The sequence below is a fragment of the Erythrolamprus reginae genome, chromosome 1 (genome assembly GCF_031021105.1).
Source record: "Erythrolamprus reginae isolate rEryReg1 chromosome 1, rEryReg1.hap1, whole genome shotgun sequence".
Lineage (NCBI taxonomy): Eukaryota > Metazoa > Chordata > Lepidosauria > Squamata > Dipsadidae > Erythrolamprus > Erythrolamprus reginae.
This window is the reverse complement of record NC_091950.1, coordinates 59,882,383-59,900,879: the sequence shown is the minus strand read 5'-3', so window position 1 is coordinate 59,900,879 and position 18,497 is coordinate 59,882,383. Positions and strand designations below refer to the sequence as shown.

The window sequence follows — 18,497 nt, the reverse complement described above, 5'->3', positions numbered from 1 at the left end:
AGAGAGAGACCCAAGCATTATAATTCTAACTAATCAATTCTCTCCTACACTTTCATTTAACATCTGTTTTGAAATCTGAAACGATTTGTGCTTTCCACAAATCATGGAAAGAACAACAAACACATAAGTGATAGTGTTTTCTTATTTGGTATAAACACTAAAAGTGAATTTGCTCAGTTTCTGTGGAGAAAGGATCAAATAAAAATACTTAAAACTTTAAAGAAAGGTATTTTAAAAATAGGTGATTAAAGACTTCACAATATGAAGTTATTAATCGCACTTAAAGCTCTAAGCACTTAAAATAGTTACTCAAACATTACCACCAGTTTCCTCTTTACTATCCTGGAACTTTGGACAGCTGTCTTTCTGTTACATTAAGCTTAACCACCAATAGGGACACAAAGCCCTGAGGTTTGGAAGTTGCCCCACCCTTTACTATACATTGTATATGACATGTCTTTTTTAATGAATTTCTGCTACAGAGAATAGCAAATTGTTGACATCATGCAAGGTTTCACTTTCTATTTTTAGCATATTACAGCGTTAAAACTGAATCCCCCCTTCAGGAATAGAAAGTATGATAGCAATTTTTTTTAAAAAGAACTTCACTGGTTATTGACCCAAGCACCCAAGTTTATATTTTCCTTTCTAAAACTCTGCAATTACTTACATTTTGAAGTCCCCCCCTCCCTTCAGCATAGTATTAGTTTATAAGATGAATTTCTTCCAAAGGCAGAAGTTTTTCATCATTTCTCCCTTTTTCATGACAAATATTCTCAATGAACTGTTTTTACATTTTCTTTTCTTGTTTCTGAAAAAGACATTCTGTTGTCTTTACTGATAACATCCCAGCATCCAGATACTTTTCTTGTGCATAAAAACATTTTAATTTGGAGAGCAAGGATCACTGAAGGCTCATTGATTTTTCAAAACATAAAATGATGGAACCCTGACACTTGGATCTTATGCCAAAACAGAAACACTGCCTTAAAGTTGACAGTTCAGCCTCTTATTTTACTTTTCAATCAAAAGTATTCAACAGTGAGAGAAAGAACTTGCAATCCACTGGAAAGACTCATGCCGGCTCCATTGCCTCCTTTCCCAAATGATCTTCTAATGTGTCTGTCTTTGCTCTCACACATTCCTACAATGCTGTTCACCTTTCCAGTTGCATTACCATCTTCCTTTGGAATTCACCACCCCCTTGTACGCATACGGTGTAGGCTGACACTGTCAATACTCCACCTTCAGATGCCATTCTCCAGTGTATTATCTGTGATTTCTTTTGGCAGAGCAAGCTTCGGTCATTATGGCACAGTGAAATATTCTAGGATGCTATGCAATTCAGACTGAACTAGGTCTGTATAAGGCACGTGTCTTGATACATACATTTATAGATCATGTACATATATAAAAGACTAACACTGGCTCATTAGAGTCAAAGAATGATCTACATTTAATTCCTGTCTTCAAGTAATGATTTATTTTCGTGTTCCCTTTCTTTGGTTTCAGTGGGGAGCATGCCATTCTCCAGGTCCATGTGTTGTTCAATACAATTGGTAAGAATGGCAGTACTGGAGTGTGCCGAGTGACACACCTTCTCCAAGTCGTTGTCATCCTCCTCTTTCTTCTCCTCCTCATCCAAGGAGTAGTGCCGAAAAGTCTCATAGATTTTCCGCACATCTTCCGGGATGCTTTTTTTCAGGTCTTTGTTTTTCCTTTTGGTCAGCTTGGATGAAGAACCAAACTTGTTGATGATGTTGTCCTCAGATGCCCCCTGCCCATGTTTGCTCAATTGCTCTGATCCTTTAAGGCGCAGATTGTTAGGCTTGTTGTTGATGCTTTCCTGAGATGAAGCCTTGAAATGGCTGTTGCCCAAGGCAGCAAAGACACAACGTTTCTCTGGAGACAGCATATCCAGGGAGTGGGCTCTCTGGTCCAGACCTAAACGCCTGCGCTCCATGCTCCGAATGGTGGCTGCCCTCTGAAGTTTGTCATGGATCTCCACACTCAGCCGCCGCCGTGTTTCCCTGAACTCTGCTGTCACATTGGCTTTCCATTCTGCTGCGTGGGCTTTTATTTCACCAACCTGCCACAGGAAACCAAAAATAACAGAGGAAGATTCAGAATAAATTGAAAAAAAAATAGTATTACTTAAACGGATGTTTCTAAAAAGGATTATCCCCTGAAATTTAGATGGCCCCGGCCCCGTTGACATTTCATACACTGGGCCAGCCTATCAGATCAGCCTCATGTGTGTATTGGTGGAGACTATCATTGTGTTGACTTCGGTTGTATTATATACTCTCTGCTCTTTTTAGTCCTGTTGATTATTTTCAATTTTAATCCTATATTAGTTGCTTGGAGTTGCAAATTGGCAGTCATCTAAACTGACTAAGTAAATAAGGAAACAATTGCTCCTCCAACTGCAGATTGAATTAATGAACAATTAGAAGGATCGGGCATTCATTTGATTTTCAAAGGCTGAGTATTTTTATTTGTTATTCAGTTTTCTGAATTCACACTCGTTTGCTATATAATAAACAAATATTTCTATATTATTTATTTATTTTATTTTATTTTTATGCCGCCCTTCTCCTTAGACTCAGGGCGGCTTACAACATGTTAGCAATAGCACTTTTTAAAAACAGAGCTAGGCTATTGCCCCCACAATCCGGGTCCTCATTTTACCCACCTCGGAAGGATGGAAGGCTGAGTCAACCTTGAGCTGGTGATGAGATTTGAACCGCTGACCTTCAGATCTACAGTTAGCTTCAGTGGCCTGCAGTACAGCACTCTACCTGCTGCGCCACCCCGGCTCATTATATCAAAAGCATGAAAATTAATGGGAAATGAATAAAAATAAAATCACCTAAATTAAACTAAAAACCTCCTCATACTTCACCATCTAAATTTAATTTGTGTGTGTGTATGTGTGCCTGTGCCTGTATATCTATTAAAATTGAATGTATCTGAACTATGAATACTTAGACTCAAGTTTTAATCTCTTATTGACAAAAGCTGACTTTGGGGAAGTCATTCTCTCTCAGCTGTAAACTTGGATGCAAACATCTTAGTTTGATTTGAGCTGGTACTATGTATTCATTTACATAGATACAGTACATACATACACATACACACATACACAAACACGTATTTTTTATCATGATTCAAATAAATACAATCCATACAGAAGTATATTGTCCATCTTGGATATCCCTTAGTACAAAGTCTAAGAACTGACTAATTTTGTAAAGTCAATTTACAGGGACATCAGCATTTTTCCATGAGCATATAATCACTTTTTCACAACAGTCCATGCTTGATATATGCTAAATTCTTTACACCGAAACCAGTCTAATTTAATAAACATAAATGGTTTTAATCTTTAACTGACTTAAAAGAATTTGATTCACAATAATAATAATAGCTAGCCAACAAAAAATTGCAAGCACATAACCACAACAAATGTACCCTCAATTTTATTACATCCTTAACATAAAAAGGCTTAGAGCCTATTTGTTTTACGAAGATTCTCTATAGTCTCCAAGAGATTCTAAAAAGAATTTTTGCTGCAATTTAGGTCACAGCAAATATATTTAACACTTTTCAAAACCAGAGGTATTGATTGGGCAATATAGGATCATTCAATTCTCTTTTCCAAATTTCTTTTACATTTTTCAAATTTAGTTTTTGAATTTTTTTACATTGGTAATATAGAATCATGGGTTTTGATTCAACAAAGATAATCTTTTACAGATGCAATTCTCCTGAAGTTTCAGAGTCTGTAAGGACATGAGAGCCAAACAATGAATATAAGAAATCTTCTAACTCTTAAGTATTTCCATTCACCCTTTCTTTGAGAATTATAGTCTTTTTGTAAAATCACAAAAATTTAAAGGTACCATTAGTTAATAATCGATTGAGAATGATATATTCATGTTTAGTTAGTTTTTGTTTTTTAAATTACCATCTTTTAAAAAACAAGAAAAAAGATAAAAAATTATATGAATTTCTAATTTAATTGAATTCAGTTAGAATTTGTCTACTCAATTCATGACATTTTCTGAGTACAGCTTTTATTATTCAAAATTAGATATGACCTTCAGCCCATAATCTTCTTCATAAAGTTTTAATAAACAACCAATTGTTTGAATGTTGCTTTTAAATTTATTTAGATTTCCTGTTTTATTTCCTTTTTTTAAGATATTCGATTCCCTCCGCCACCAAAAAGAAAATGTGCTGTATTGAGTACTGATAGAGTAAATTTCAAACCTGAAAGCAGTCATGACACGAAACATCTTGCAATATAACCTACTTGCCAATAGTTACCTCCTCTTTAGTCTTCTTTGAAATAACCCGGAGCCAGTCTCCAATCATGCTGAGAACAGCAGCAAAATATGCAAGGCCCACAAGGATCCAGAACCATACCAAGGGTTTGTACCACTCCCGGTAAGGGATTTCCGCATTTCCTCCTAAAGTGGGAAGACAACAATGATGACAATGGTGATGGCAACAATAACAAGAACACATTTAGATATATAGATGCAAAATGTATCCCTGCACAGGGAACTCAATTTTATTTGTATAATATTGTCTAGTCTTCCATCTTCTACTAACTTGACCTTCTGCATTTTTACAGTCTGTTAGCAATTTGAAACACTGCAATGAATTTTTTAAGGTGCATTCTAAATAGCCTATATATTAGCATGCTTATAATGATTTAAGATTCGCATACAAATCCAAGCATAGAAAGATTGGCAAAAACTCAAATATTGCTTCTGATTTATTTTTCAACAGATGTATTGTTATGGCTTTAAAGCTGTCAAGGTAGAACAAAGGGCAAGCAGCTGTGCCCTTGTTTCTATGAGCTGATGATGTTGTTCTGACCATGTATCACAGGTCCCAGGAGAGAATCACTAAACAGTTAACTATGATCAGTTGCACAAAATAAAATAAATGCTACCACTTTCCAGCTAAAACGGTGCAATAGTTTTGTGTTTGATTGTCATTTTTCTTCCCGGTTGTCCACAAATTAACAGGAAAAATTCATTTCCAAATTGATAAACATAAAAAAATTGATTCTGGTATGAATTTGTAAATGTCAATTATCTACTGCAGGAGTATATAGCCCAAGGCTCAAAGGCTGCATCTAATCCCTGAAAGCTTTAGATGAGATCCTTCAAAAGCTACCTTAATACTGTACACAGCAGTTAAGACAATAAAGGAATATCATAAAATATTTGCCTGGGGAACAGTCAAGATTGCTAATTATTTTAGTTACACTTAAATGTGAATGAAATAAAATGAAATTTAGTTTTTTTTATTGCTCTCTCCCACTGTGCCATCAAGATAGTTCATACGTTATAAATCACTATTTTAACCATTAATTTCATCATTGCTTAAATTATTTTGCCATGGGCCAGTATTATTCTGTATCTCAGATAGTGGAGTCATTTTCACAAATTTCAGATCACCATAAATACATAGGTACCATGTTAATTCTATGTCTCCTTCAGAATCCTACAAATGAGATGTTGTGCAGTATAGGAGATGCAGTTTTCTTACTGGGTTTCTAAATACAAGTGTGTAGCATCTTGTTGAGACAGTGGAAAGGAGTTCCTCCAAAGTCCATAGCTTTAAACAGAAACATTGCAAATGTAAAATAATTCCACTACAGAGCTTGCTTATTTTATGGTTTTCATATTTGATTGCCTTCACTCCTGTCAGAAGCAGTTACCTTGAGTACAGTCACATTTAGCTCAGACATTCATTTAAATTCATTGCCTTGACTGGCCTTAGTAGACAATGAAAAAGGGGATAGGAAATGCCTACAAATATCTCATGTGGAATCATTCAGGTAATAAGTTGGATTTTCTAAAGCAGATTGTAAAAAGATATATTTGTGAGCAATATCAAAAATGTGATAAATTTGAGAAATCAGCACAGATGTGTCAAGGAACACATTTTGTCAGATCGATCTTTTCTCAGTTTTTGATTGGATTTCTAGAACAGGACACTCCCTAAATGAGGAAGGGTAGCTGCGGTCAACCATGAGATTCTGAAGGCATCAAAAGAGACTATCCATAGAAACCACACGAGATACCTTGTTAACGCAGTTGGGCCCAAGAAGCCAATGCCTTTCTCAAGGATCTTGGCTGTGGTTCACTCAAGACTTGAATTACACACTTAATAAAAGGACATCCAGAATAAAGCTGTTAGATTTGATTCTACTGACATGGCATTTGTTGCAAAGTGGCATTTGTGGCAGGAAACTGGATTGTAAGCAGTAATTGATGCGTCTCTGAACAAAGGAGCATCTCCCTCTACTGTAAAGGAGGATGTGGTTCGCTCCTGATCAAGAAGCCTTCTTCCATTCTATTTTAGACAATTTTATCTGTCTATACTTGTGGATGAATTATGGAGAGACTAGATCAAGAAAGCACAACCTTCTGGTTCTTCTTAATCTCTTAACAGTTTTTAATACCATTGACCATGGTTGTCTTCTCCAAGGGACTAGAGTAAGGGAATACTGTTCCATCTGCTAGACACCTCCATTCTATGAAATGCCTCAGGGAGCTTTCTTCCCTCTATTCTTTCTAATTTCAAGATAGAGGTACCTGTCAGCCTGGAGTTCAATATAATCAATATCCCAATGATAACCACTTATACATTCTATTCCCAAGCTGAAAAGTGATTGATGGTGAAAGTACAATCCAATGTTTAGAAGCAGTCAAGGTTTGGACTGAGAGAAATAGGCTCTTACTGGACTTCTCCAATACCAAGTGACTTTGGGTTTGTGAACCTAATGATTTCAGGAAAATTTCATTTTTGTGTCTAAACAGAATTGTACTTTCCTGCTCCAAGGCAGCACACAATTTGCAGGCTCTCTAGACTCCTAGTGCTTTGCTGAACAGGTTGCAACCATGATTAGAAGGGCTTCTGCTCACATATAGTTACAACCATTCCTAGAGTGGCAACCCTTGATGACAGTCATTTATACATCCATAACATCCTCTCCTCAAGGATGCCCCTGCAGATTATTTAAAAGCTTTAGTTGACATAAAATATTGCAGGCCATAAAACTGAATTTGTGAGCCAATTTGAATCTATTGTTATAGCAATGGCTAAATATCCATGTGAACTAATTGCTATTGCTTGAAGATGTAGTTATTGGCTCACTGGGAACAATTACAAATCAAGAGAATAAAAAACATCCTTACAAAGCCTGCACAACTATGGGTTCTGATTGTGGCCTGTGATCATTTACTGCTCCTAAGCAATGTGCCAGAGATTTGGAAGCCCAACTAGATCAATCTTCCCAGCTCAAGTTTGTATTCCTGAATAATCAAGTCAGGTTTCAGGCCAACAAGATACTTTAAATCCAATAACTGTCTCTAAACTGTAAAGAGAACTAACATTAACATGTTTTATTATCCTCACATCTGTTCTCAAGGGCAAATATAAAAAACATCTGACAAGTTAAAATCATGCCCTTATGGAGAAGATTTCTGGAACTCATATATCTTGTTATATTATGCTTTATATCATCTCTTATATTGTGCCTTCTATGAGGACATTTAACTCTCTACCAGGAAAGTAACCGGACAATTATTATTTATTTTATGTACAGTTACTTTTGTTTCCTTGAATATGTCTACATATGTTATTTGCGAAACTAGACACTCCCTTGTAACCTCAATGACCCAGATATAATTTTATGGCAATTTTATTTTGTTTGAAATAGAAATTGTGTCATTGTTTTCATTACTACTTAATTAACTTTCAGAATTTTGGTCAGTGACCATTAAAGACTATCACTACTTCTGAATTATCTGATATTTGGTAGGAAAAAGTAGACAAAAAGAATACTGAGGTCTTACCTTACTATCTATCTATCTATCTATCTATCTATCTATCTATCTATCTATCTATCTATCTATCTATCTATCTATCTATCTATTAGATTTGTATGCCGCCCCTCTCCATAGACTTACTATATTCTGCCAATCGTTTTGTTCCTTGTATTTCCCATAGTTACTTAAACAGATATAGATTAATGCTGATAGTCTATGGATGCCATGAATGAATAACTTTAGTCCAATATTTCATCTTACAGTCCCTCTTTACTCTATTCAATCAAGCCTCTTTCATTTTAGCCACATCCTGAGCTACAAGTAAAATTCAGTTGCCTAGAATACTTCTCCTGTTAGAGGTGATAGATCACCTATTGAATAGAATCACTGAACATGATCTCATAATTATCATAAAAGTATAAAGTTATCCAAGCCCAAACTCTTTTGTGACATTTTAAGAGGAAATGTCCATCTTGCAACTAATAATAATAATAATAATAATAATAATAATAATAATAATAATAATAATAATAATTTATTAAATTTGTATGCCGCCACTCAATTATCAAGTCAATTATAACTTTATGCCAGAAAAATCAATGGGAATCTTTAAGTCTTAGCTCACACTGAGCGACGAAGGCAGTACACCTGTCCGCATTTCTATTTTATGTTTCAAATAGGACCATTAGTGATTGACATTAAATATCAATAGCTATAGGGCAGTGATGGCGAACCTATGGCACCGGTGTCTGCTGGCACGCGAGCCATTGTCAATATACATGTGTGCACCAACCAGCTGATTTTCGGCTCTCACAGAGGTTCTGAGAGGGCATTTTCAGCTTCCGGAGAGCCTCTGGGGGAATGGAGGAGGGCATTTTTGCCCTCCCCAGACTCCAGGGAAGCCTCTGGAGCCTGGGGAGGGTGAAAAATGGGCCTACCAGGCCCACCAGAATTTGGGAAACAAGCTGTTTCTGGCCTCCAGAGGGCCTCTGGGGGGACAGGGGAGGCAATTTTTGCCCTTCCCAGGCACTGAATTATGGGGGTGGGCACTCGCACAGGCAGAACGGTATGTGCGCATGCACTTTTGGTGTCTGAGGGGGGAAATGGTTTGCCATCACTGCTATAGAGCCTTGAATGGGACCATCAATATTGGTTGTGATTAGGACATATCAGCTAACTCAAATTTGGTTAGGTTAACTGACATGTCCTAGTAAATCAATTGGGATTGATTCTTGGTTCTTATACTGGAGCAAGGCACTAGTGATTTAATCTACACTTAGTGGCACTACAAGAGAGCCCATATCATATTCTTTAGGCAAAGGCTCTCATCCAATAATTTTGGGAGGAGTAAATGAGCAAATTTACCAGTCACAGGCCATTGAACTTTACACATGTACAACTGTAAATCTCTTTCAGTATTTCATCCTTACATATTGGTTTTTCAGGCTGAACACAATTTTTGTCTGTCTGACTATCTGTCTATCTGCTGTCTTTATTATTATAGACATGAGGCAAGTCATGTGCACAGAAATATGTTCCTTACAGTACACAAAAATTAACTCCTTTATATAATAATAATAATAATAATAATAATAATAATAATAATAATAATTTATTAAATTTGTATGCCGCCCCTCTCCGAAGACTTGGCATATATGCCAATGTTTATGTTCTCCTGCCTTTCCTGGTCCATGAAAATTGGCCTTTATTTGATGGTCAAAAGGCACCATATCTTTATGGAGCAAATGCTTTTAACACGAGACTTCCTGGTTATTATGTTACCAGCCTTATTTCTTACAGCATATGTGAACATTTGCTTCTGAAAAGTCTTTTTACTGTTAATACTTGGAATCTCACTCATAATGAATAATGACGCAGACTGCATTGGCCAGATTACTTGCGGGACAACCTTCTGCCGTATGAGTCCCAGCGACCAGTTAGATCCCACAGAGTTTGTTTATTTATTTATTTATTTATTTATTTATTTAGTTAGTTAGTTAGTTAGTTAGTTAGTTAGTTAGTCCAATACACAATAATACACAATGAAGGTTATAGAGGATATAATAGAGAAGATATAGGAGATATAGGAGAGACTATAGGACAGGGGACGGAAGGCACTCTAGTGCACTTATGTAGGCCCCTTACTGACCTCTTAGGAATCTGGAGAGGTCAACTGTGGATAGTCTAAGTGTAAAATGTTGAGGGTTAGGGGATAATACTACAGAGTCCGGTAATGAGTTCTATGCTTCGACAACCCGATTACTAAAGTTGTATTTTTTACAGTCAAGTTTGGAGCAGGTCCCGTCAACTAGACAATGTCACTTGACGGGGCCTAGGGGAAGAGCCTTCTCTGTGGGGGCCCTGGCCCTCTGGAATCAGCTCCCACTGGAGATTCGCATTGCCCCCACCCTCCTTGCCTTCCATAAGAGACTTAAGACTCATTTATACCACCAGGCTTGCTGCGATTAGACCTTAGCCCCTGGCCAACAAATGATATGTATGGTTGTAGTCTGAATGGATATGATTGATTTTTAACATAATTGGAAATTTTAGATTAGTTTACCTAGTTTTAATTAATTGGATTTAGTCAGTGTATTTTATTGTTTCCTTTTATAAGTTGTAAGCCGCCCCAAGTCCTCAGAGAGGGGCGGCATATAAATCCAACAAACAAACAAATAAATAAATCTAGCCAGTATTTACTAGTATTTCACTCGGAAGAAAGGTATAACTTGTATGCAGGGGTGGTCTTCACTTACCTTCCCTACCGGTTTGCAAATGTGAGCACATGTACGCTATGTTCACATACACTCTATCTGTGCATGCGCAGAGTCTGCGCAACCATGCGGCATGGGAGGAAGCAAGCCGGCAGTGAGTTAAGTTAGAACCCAGCCCCCTTTTTTTTCATTATTTATTACTTCAATGTTGGGACAGTTTGTGGCACTCATGGGCAGCCCAGTAAAAGAAATGGAAACTAAATGGCAATAGAAATAAGAGGATTAGAATAACCTCTGACTCAAAATTGAATCATATCACATTCTCGAGGTTCGACTACTGTAATGCTCTCTACATGGGGCTACCTCTGAAAAGTGTTCGGAAACTTCAGATCGTGCAGAATGCAGCTGCGAGAGCAGTCATGGGCTTACCTAGGTATGCCCATGTTTCACCATCACTCCGCAGTCTGCATTGGCTGCCGATCAGTTTCCGGTCACAATTCAAAGTGTTGGTTATGACCTTTAAAGCCCTTCATGGCATCGGACCAGAATATCTCCGAGACCGCCTCCTGCCGCACGAATCCCAGCGACCGATTAGGTCCCACAGAGTGGGCCTTCTCCAGGTCCCGTCAACTAAACAATGTCGGTTGGCGGGCCCCAGGGGAAGAGCCTTCTCTGTGGTGGCACCGGCCCTCTGGAACCAACTCCCCCCGGAGATTAGAACTGCCCCTACTCTTCCTGCCTTCCGTAAACTCCTTAAAACCCACCTTTGCCGTCAGGCATGGGGGAACTGAAACATCTCCCCCTGGGCATGTTTAATTTATATATGGTATGCTTGTGTGTACGTCTGTTAGTATATGGGGTCTTTTTAAATCTTTAAATATTTTAAATCTGTCAGATTATTTATGATTTGTTTCCACGTGTTGTGAGCCGCCCCGAGTCTTCGGAGAGGGGCGGCATACAAATCTAAGTAATAAATAAATAAATAAATAAATAAATAAATAAATAAATAAATAAATAAATAAATAAATAATAAATTCTATTCAATATGTTGTTTTCAATACAGAAACCCACAATAGCAGAAATGCAATTCCACTTCCCCCATCATTTTTTTCCTTCTTATTGGCTAGAAAAAATAATATCAAAACAATATATCTTCAGTTTCCAGTTTGAAAACATACACCTTCACTTAATTGACAAAAGCACATATTTATGGGTTAATATTGTAGTTTTCATGCCTTCAAATTAACATACTATTTGTAAACCAGGCCAGTAAGATTTGTCTCTTGATAAATGGAGTTGGCCTCCTCCAGGTCCCATCGACTAAGCAATGCAAGTTGGCGGGACCACATGAGAGGGCCTTCTCTGTTGCTGCCCCGGCTCTGTGGAACCAACCCCCACCCAGGGGTGGGTTGCTGCCTGGATGGGGGGGGACGCAGTGGGGTAGCAAAAATGGAGCTCCACCCCAGAGCACCCAATTTGCACTGAAAGATGTTAAAAGAAAATGCATAAGCCACGCCCACAGTGTGGTAGTAAACATTTTGGTAGCTCTTCACTGGGACATACAGTTATTCACTGCAATTAATCAGACAAACAAACAAACAATTGAAGGAATGCCTCACCTGCCACAAAATCCCCAAAACCAACGGTGGTCAGAGTGACGACGACAAAATAAAAAGAGTCCAAGGCTGACCATTTTTCAATATATTTGAAACAGACAGCTGGAATGGTGACAAAAACAACACATCCAGCCAGGATGAAAAGAATGGTAGAGATCACACGAATCTTTGTCTGACTGACTTGCTTCTTCTGCAAAAAGAAAATGATCATCATTTGTGGATTTCAGGACACTGGTTTCAGAAACTGACACAAAATAAATTGCTGCCTGGCAATATCATATTAAAAACCATCCATCCACTATATATCGCAAACAGACTGTAAACATGAGAAATATGCAATACAAGTTTTAATCCCATAACTGTGTATATCAAATCACAGTGTTCCCCACACCACCACCTGTCGTACTTCTCAGTAGTAAAGTTTGCAATACTCCAAAGAGAAAAATGAGTGGCTATTAACCTTAAATTTTACAAAAGTGGGACAATTGCTCTTTAAGAAAGAAGTAGAAAAAGAAGCAGAAGTAGAAAAAGAATAATGGATATGGAAATATATTTTGTGTGTGTGTATGCTTGAATCAAAGTATGATAAACTGGTTATTTTATTTATTCATTCATTCATTCATTCATTCATGTATGTATGTATGTATGTATGTATGTATTTATTTATTTATTTATTTATTTATTTATTTATTTATATATTTATTTATTAAACTTCCATGCTGCCCTTCTCCTCAGATTCAGGGTGCCTCACAACAAGAAAAATACAAAACATCTATAAATCTAAATCTAAAAACATCCTAAAAACCCAATTTCTTAAAACCAGTCACCCACATTCACCTGATCAAACATATAAATTCATTTATTGGCCGGGGCTATATGTTAAACTTAGTGGCCCCAAACCTGTTGGCAGAGATGACTCTTCAAAGCCTTGTGGAAGATAGGGAGGGTGGGGGAAGTACGACTCTCTGGAGGGAGTTGATTCTATAAGGCCGGCACCGCCACAGAGAAGGCTCTTCCCCTTAAGCCCCACCAGGCGAAATTGTCTAGCTGACCGGACCTGGAAAAGGCCAACTCTGTGGGGCCTGATTGGCCGCTGGGATACGTGAGGCAAAAATTAGTCATTCATTATTTCATGCTTCAGAAAAGGATGAGCTTTTATACAGTATGCATGCATCATTTACTCTGCATTGCAGAACTATGCACTTTAGATCCCAAAAAGAGCAGCACAATTCACCTGGATGAGACCTGCAGAAAAAAATATAGTTTGGCTCATCAAAGCATGGAGAGACTAAGCTTTTCTTTATTGAAATGCTTTACGTCATATAAGGGCCAGTATTCCCCATAGTGTCTGAACAGAAATCCAGTTCCTATTGGATATAATGGGCATAATGGCACATCTGCATCTCTGCAAAAGGTCACATAGTTTGCAGAGTTTTATAAAGCTGCTTCAAAAGGGTACTTCACATCTACATTCATCAAACCATTCACTCAACCATACCCCTGAAATCTACACCAAATGAATAGCCAACCTCACATCAAGAAGGGGATCATGCTCATCTCTAAAGGCACAACCTCACAGCCGCATTATCAATTGCAGATTGATAATGTTATCATTCACCAAGAGAGTTGCATGCCCTGCCCTTGAATGATTAAAATAATATAGTTATCCTCAACAGTATGGAAGTTTATCCCGCACAGTATAGAGGTTAGTCATCAATTGATTAGCATAAAACTAAAGGAATTTTTTTCTTGCTCAGCGTGGGACTTGTTCTCTTCTTTTCTGTGCATGCAGTATTTCCAAATATAGCAGGACTGGTTTCAGATAAAGTGCATTGGGACAGAGCAACTTTAAAATTAGCTTTCCCTAACTTGATGGATTCCATATATGTTGGAAATCTAACTCCCACTATTCACAATCAGCTGTTGCCATGCTGGCTAAGAATTCTAGCAATATAATCCCAAAATACTTGGACAACATTGACTTAGAGAAGGCTGTTACAGAACATTGATAAAATGAAGTGTTGTTCCCTTCCTGCCTCCTTTCACAAATACAAACATAGAAACATACATCCATGCATAGAGAAGATGCTTCAACTATGAAATATTCAATTGAGGAGATCCGAACAAGTGAAATAAGTGCAGGATCCAATTTGGGTTGTTGAATGGGACTGGAGGTTTAGTCTTCTGAGCTTTCAGATTCATGCTAAAGCTCATTCTCAGGGAATTTCTCTCTAACAGAATGAATAGTCTAGATTACAAGGGTGTCAAGCTTGCAGCCTGCGGGCCACATGCATCATGTGTTCACCCCGCACCTGCCCGGTTTAGTGAATGGGGGGGAGTCCTAATATGTCATGTGATGATGCTGTGACGACATGAGTTGGACACCCCTGGTCCAGAACATTCTGATAGGGAGAAGTTCCCTGATGATGGAAAAGTCCAAACACTCAGAAGACTAAATCTCGGGTCCCAGTCACCAACCCAGAATGGACTTCAACGCCACACTGGTGGCTGGGGAATTCTGCAAGTTGAAGATCACACATCTTCAACTTGCCAAAGCTGAGGATTGTACAGTTTAGGGAAAGCTAACTAGAGATTATATAGTAATGAAAGCTGTTTTGATTGGTTCCTATCTTTCCTGCCTTTTCCTCTTAACTGGTGCACCAGTTGTGGCCTTATCTCGACAGAGAGGCTCTCCTGACAGTCATTCATGCCCTCATCACCTTGAGGATGGACTACTGCAACGCTGTCTACATGGGGCTACCTTTGAAGAATGTCCGGAGACTACAGTTGGTTCAAAATGAAGCTATGTGAGCAGTCATGGCTCTTCCTAGACATGCCCATATCTCACCAACACTCCTTACATTGCATTGGTTGCCAACAGGCCTCCAAACACAATTCAAAGTGTTGGTTTTAACCTTTAAAGCCCTACAGGGCTTAGGACCCGATTACTTTTGGGACCATCTCTTGCCTCACATAGCCCAGTGATTGGTTAGGGCCCAAAAAGTTAAACAATGCCGACTGTCAGGCCCTAGTTGAAGGGCCTTCTCTGTGGTTACCTCTGCTCTCTGGAATCAACTTCCCCCGGAGATCTGTAAGGTTCCTACTCTCCTGGCCTTTTGGAAGAACTTGAAAACATATTTGTGCTTACAGGCCTGGGGCTGTTGAACTGGTCATCTTACTCCAGCCCCTGCCATTGATTGGATGATTGGTATGACAAATTGGTGTGTGAGATGTGTTGGTTGAGGAAATTGTTTTTAAGTTTTTTATAAGATTGGGTTGTTTTAGGTTAATTCTGATTTCTGTGTTACACAAGTAATTTATGCTGTAAACCAGCGTTTCCCAACCGGTGTGCCGCGGCACAGTAGTGTGCCGCGAGACATGGCCAGGTGTGCCGAGAGAAGTTCAAGCTGGGCGGGGCGCTGCCGGCGCCCCTGCCTGAGTGTCGTCCTGTGGATGGTCTTGGGCTTCACAGTCGCTTCCTGGTTCCCTCTCCTCCCACCGCCTGTGTCTCCCGCCGTCGCCTCCCACCAAGCCGTCGCCCGTTGCCGTGGGTTCCTCGAGTGGGAGCTGCCGCTTCCTTCCGTCCAGCTCAGCCACGCTGCCGTAGAAAGCACAGAGGTTATTGCCACCGCTTCTGCCTCCACTCAGGGAGCCACCGTGGTCACCGCGCCTTTTCCTCTCCCTCAGCTCAACCACGGTGGCTCCCTGAGTGGAGGCAGAGGTGGCGGCAATAACCTCTGCACTTTCTACGGCAGCATGGCTGGGCTGCCTGGAAGGAAGCGGCAGCTCCGAGGAATGAGGCGCTGGCGGTAGACACAGGCGGAGGGAGGAGAGGGAACCAGGAAGCCACCGTAAAGCCCAAGACCAGCCACAGGACGACCTTCAGCCAGGGGCACCGGGACCGCGAGCAGCCATGGTGGGAGCAGCATGAGGTAGCAACGAGGTGCGAGGAGAAGCAGGCAGCTTGGTGGAGGGGAAGCGCTGAGGGGCTCTCCTCCTTCCCCACCCCCGCGCTTCTCTCCCGCCCTGGCTTTCGCTTCGCCCCATGATTTCCCCGCAATTTCATCCAGGCCACCTCTTGCCTCCTTTTGAACTGCGGGGAAATCTGCGGGCAAAGCAAAAGCCAGGGCGGGAGAGAAGCGCGGGGGTGGGGAAGGAGGAGAGCCCCTCAGCGCTTCCCCTCCGCCAAGCTGCCTGCTTGTCCTCGCGCCTCGTTGCTACCTCCTGCCTTTTTCCAGGGGCCTTTGGAAGGCACCCAGGGAAGGGGGGGAATTGGGGGTGGCTGCAGCGGCTTCTCGTCCTCCTCATCCGGCTGCTAATGCCCGCCCGGCCCCTCTTGCAGTCCCTTCACGGAGCGCTTTTGTCCCAGGCTGTCAGCGAAAGGGCTGCAGGACAGGCGGGGCAGGCGTTCTTCTCACAGCTGAGGCAGGATTTGGAATGTCGGGGGGGTGTGCGTGCGGGCTCCGCATCCCCCTGCCACCCGGAACATTTAAAATAAGAAAAACCTTCGCCGGCCTCCGCAGAGAAGAAAGGAAGAGAGAGAAAGAGAGACAGAGCAAGAGAGACATAGCAAGAGAGGCAGAGAGAGAGAGACAGAGAAAGAGAGAGAAAGAGAGCTAGCAAGAGAGAGAGAAAGAGAGAAAGAGAGACAGAGAGAGAGAAAGAGAGAGAGAAAGAGAGAGAGAAAGAGAGAGAATGAAAGAGAGATAGCAACAGAGGCAGAGAGAGCAAGGGAGAGAGAAAAACATATAGGGAGGGAAGGAGGGAGAGAGAAAGAGAGCAAAAAAGAGAGGAAGAAAGAAAGAGGGATGGAGAGAGAGAGAGAAAGAAGGGAAGGAAGGAAGAGAGAGAAAGAGTGAGGGAGAAATAGAGCGAAATGGAGGAAGATTTTTTTTTGTCAAAATATTTCTTTAGCCACCCCCCCACCCACCCCGTTCAATGTTCCCCAGGATTTTGAAAATATGAATAATGTGCCGCGGCTCAAAAAAGGTTGGGAAACACTGCTGTAAACCACCCTGAATCTCAGGAGAAGGGTGGCCTAGAAATCAGAGACAGACAATAGATAGATAGATAGATAGATAGATAGATAGATAGATAGATAGATAGATAGATAGATAGATAGATAGATAGATAGATAGAGACACAGAGAGAGAGAGAGAGAGAGAGACAGACAGACAGACAGACAGACAGACAGACAGACAGACAGACAGACAGACAGACAGACAGACAGACAGATAATCTGCGGAGAGGGGCGGCATACAAATCTAATTTATTATTATTATTATTATTATTATTATTATTATTATTATTATTATTATTATTAGATAGATAGATAGATAGATAGATAGATAGATAGATAGATAGATAGATAGATAGATAGATAGAGAGAGAGAGAGAGACAGAGAGAGAGAGACAGACAGACAGACAGACAGATAATCTGCGGAGAGGGGCGGCATACAAATCTAATTTTTTTATTATTATTATTATTATTATTATTATTATTATTATTATGATAGATAGATAGATAGATAGATAGATAGATAGATAGATAGATAGATAGATAGATAGATAGATAGATAGATAGATAGATACTAAGTGCTTGGCTGTTCATACAAAACAGCAGATGAAGTAAATAATCTTTTCAGGGCTCATATAATTTCAGATTGGAGGAAGAATGAAGGTAAACTGCAGTTATTTGCATGACAGAAGACTATTTCAGAAAAAAATCTTCCTGCACAAAGAAAATCTGCATTCAAAGAGAACAATATTAAACTAGTTTTACAATTTAGAATGCTACTGTTATTTTAAGGGTATCGAAAGAAAGAAAAAACTGGAAGTTATGATTTGGTTGATTCCCATCTGCTAATCGAAACACTTTAGAGCAGAGGTCTTCAAACTTGGCAACTTGTGGAAGTCCACAAGTCTTAAATTTGCCAAGTTTGGGGACTCCTGCTTTAGAGAGTGAGTAGTTTTCACTTCCACTGCAGTTAATATGAATTGGAATGATTCTAGATTAAATAATTACACACAGAGACACACACACACTTGTTCAGGGATAACAAATTGCACAGAATAAATTAATTCCCTTCCTGATCTAAATCTCATCTTGTTCTGTAAAATCAAACAATATCAAGCAGAAGACACAAATTGAAATAATTGCAAAGTGAATCATCCCTTAGAAGTCAAGAAATATGCCAAAGAAAGAAGTAGGAAGTGACAAAGCATCTTTTTAACTAGTATCTATATATTATATTTAATTTAAGGTTACCTGGCAGCCTATTGGCTTGTCAGAGATACTTGGAAGGAATGCC

General features: G+C 39.6%; 1 protein-coding gene across 1 annotated transcript in view; it reads right to left on the bottom strand.

Annotated features, from left to right (window-relative positions):
• Positions 1-1,061: 1,061 nt before the first annotated feature.
• Positions 1,062-18,497, bottom strand: part of KCNK10 (potassium two pore domain channel subfamily K member 10) — a 59,834-nt gene continuing 42,398 nt past the window's right edge. Inside the window, exons 5-7 of the mRNA XM_070733685.1 lie at positions 12,190-12,376; positions 4,333-4,475; positions 1,062-2,089 (exon numbers count right to left, since the gene is read on the bottom strand). Of these exons, the coding sequence (XP_070589786.1) occupies positions 1,457-2,089; positions 4,333-4,475; positions 12,190-12,376 (963 nt within the window). The 3' untranslated portion in view covers positions 1,062-1,456. The remainder of the gene's footprint in view (positions 2,090-4,332; positions 4,476-12,189; positions 12,377-18,497) is intronic.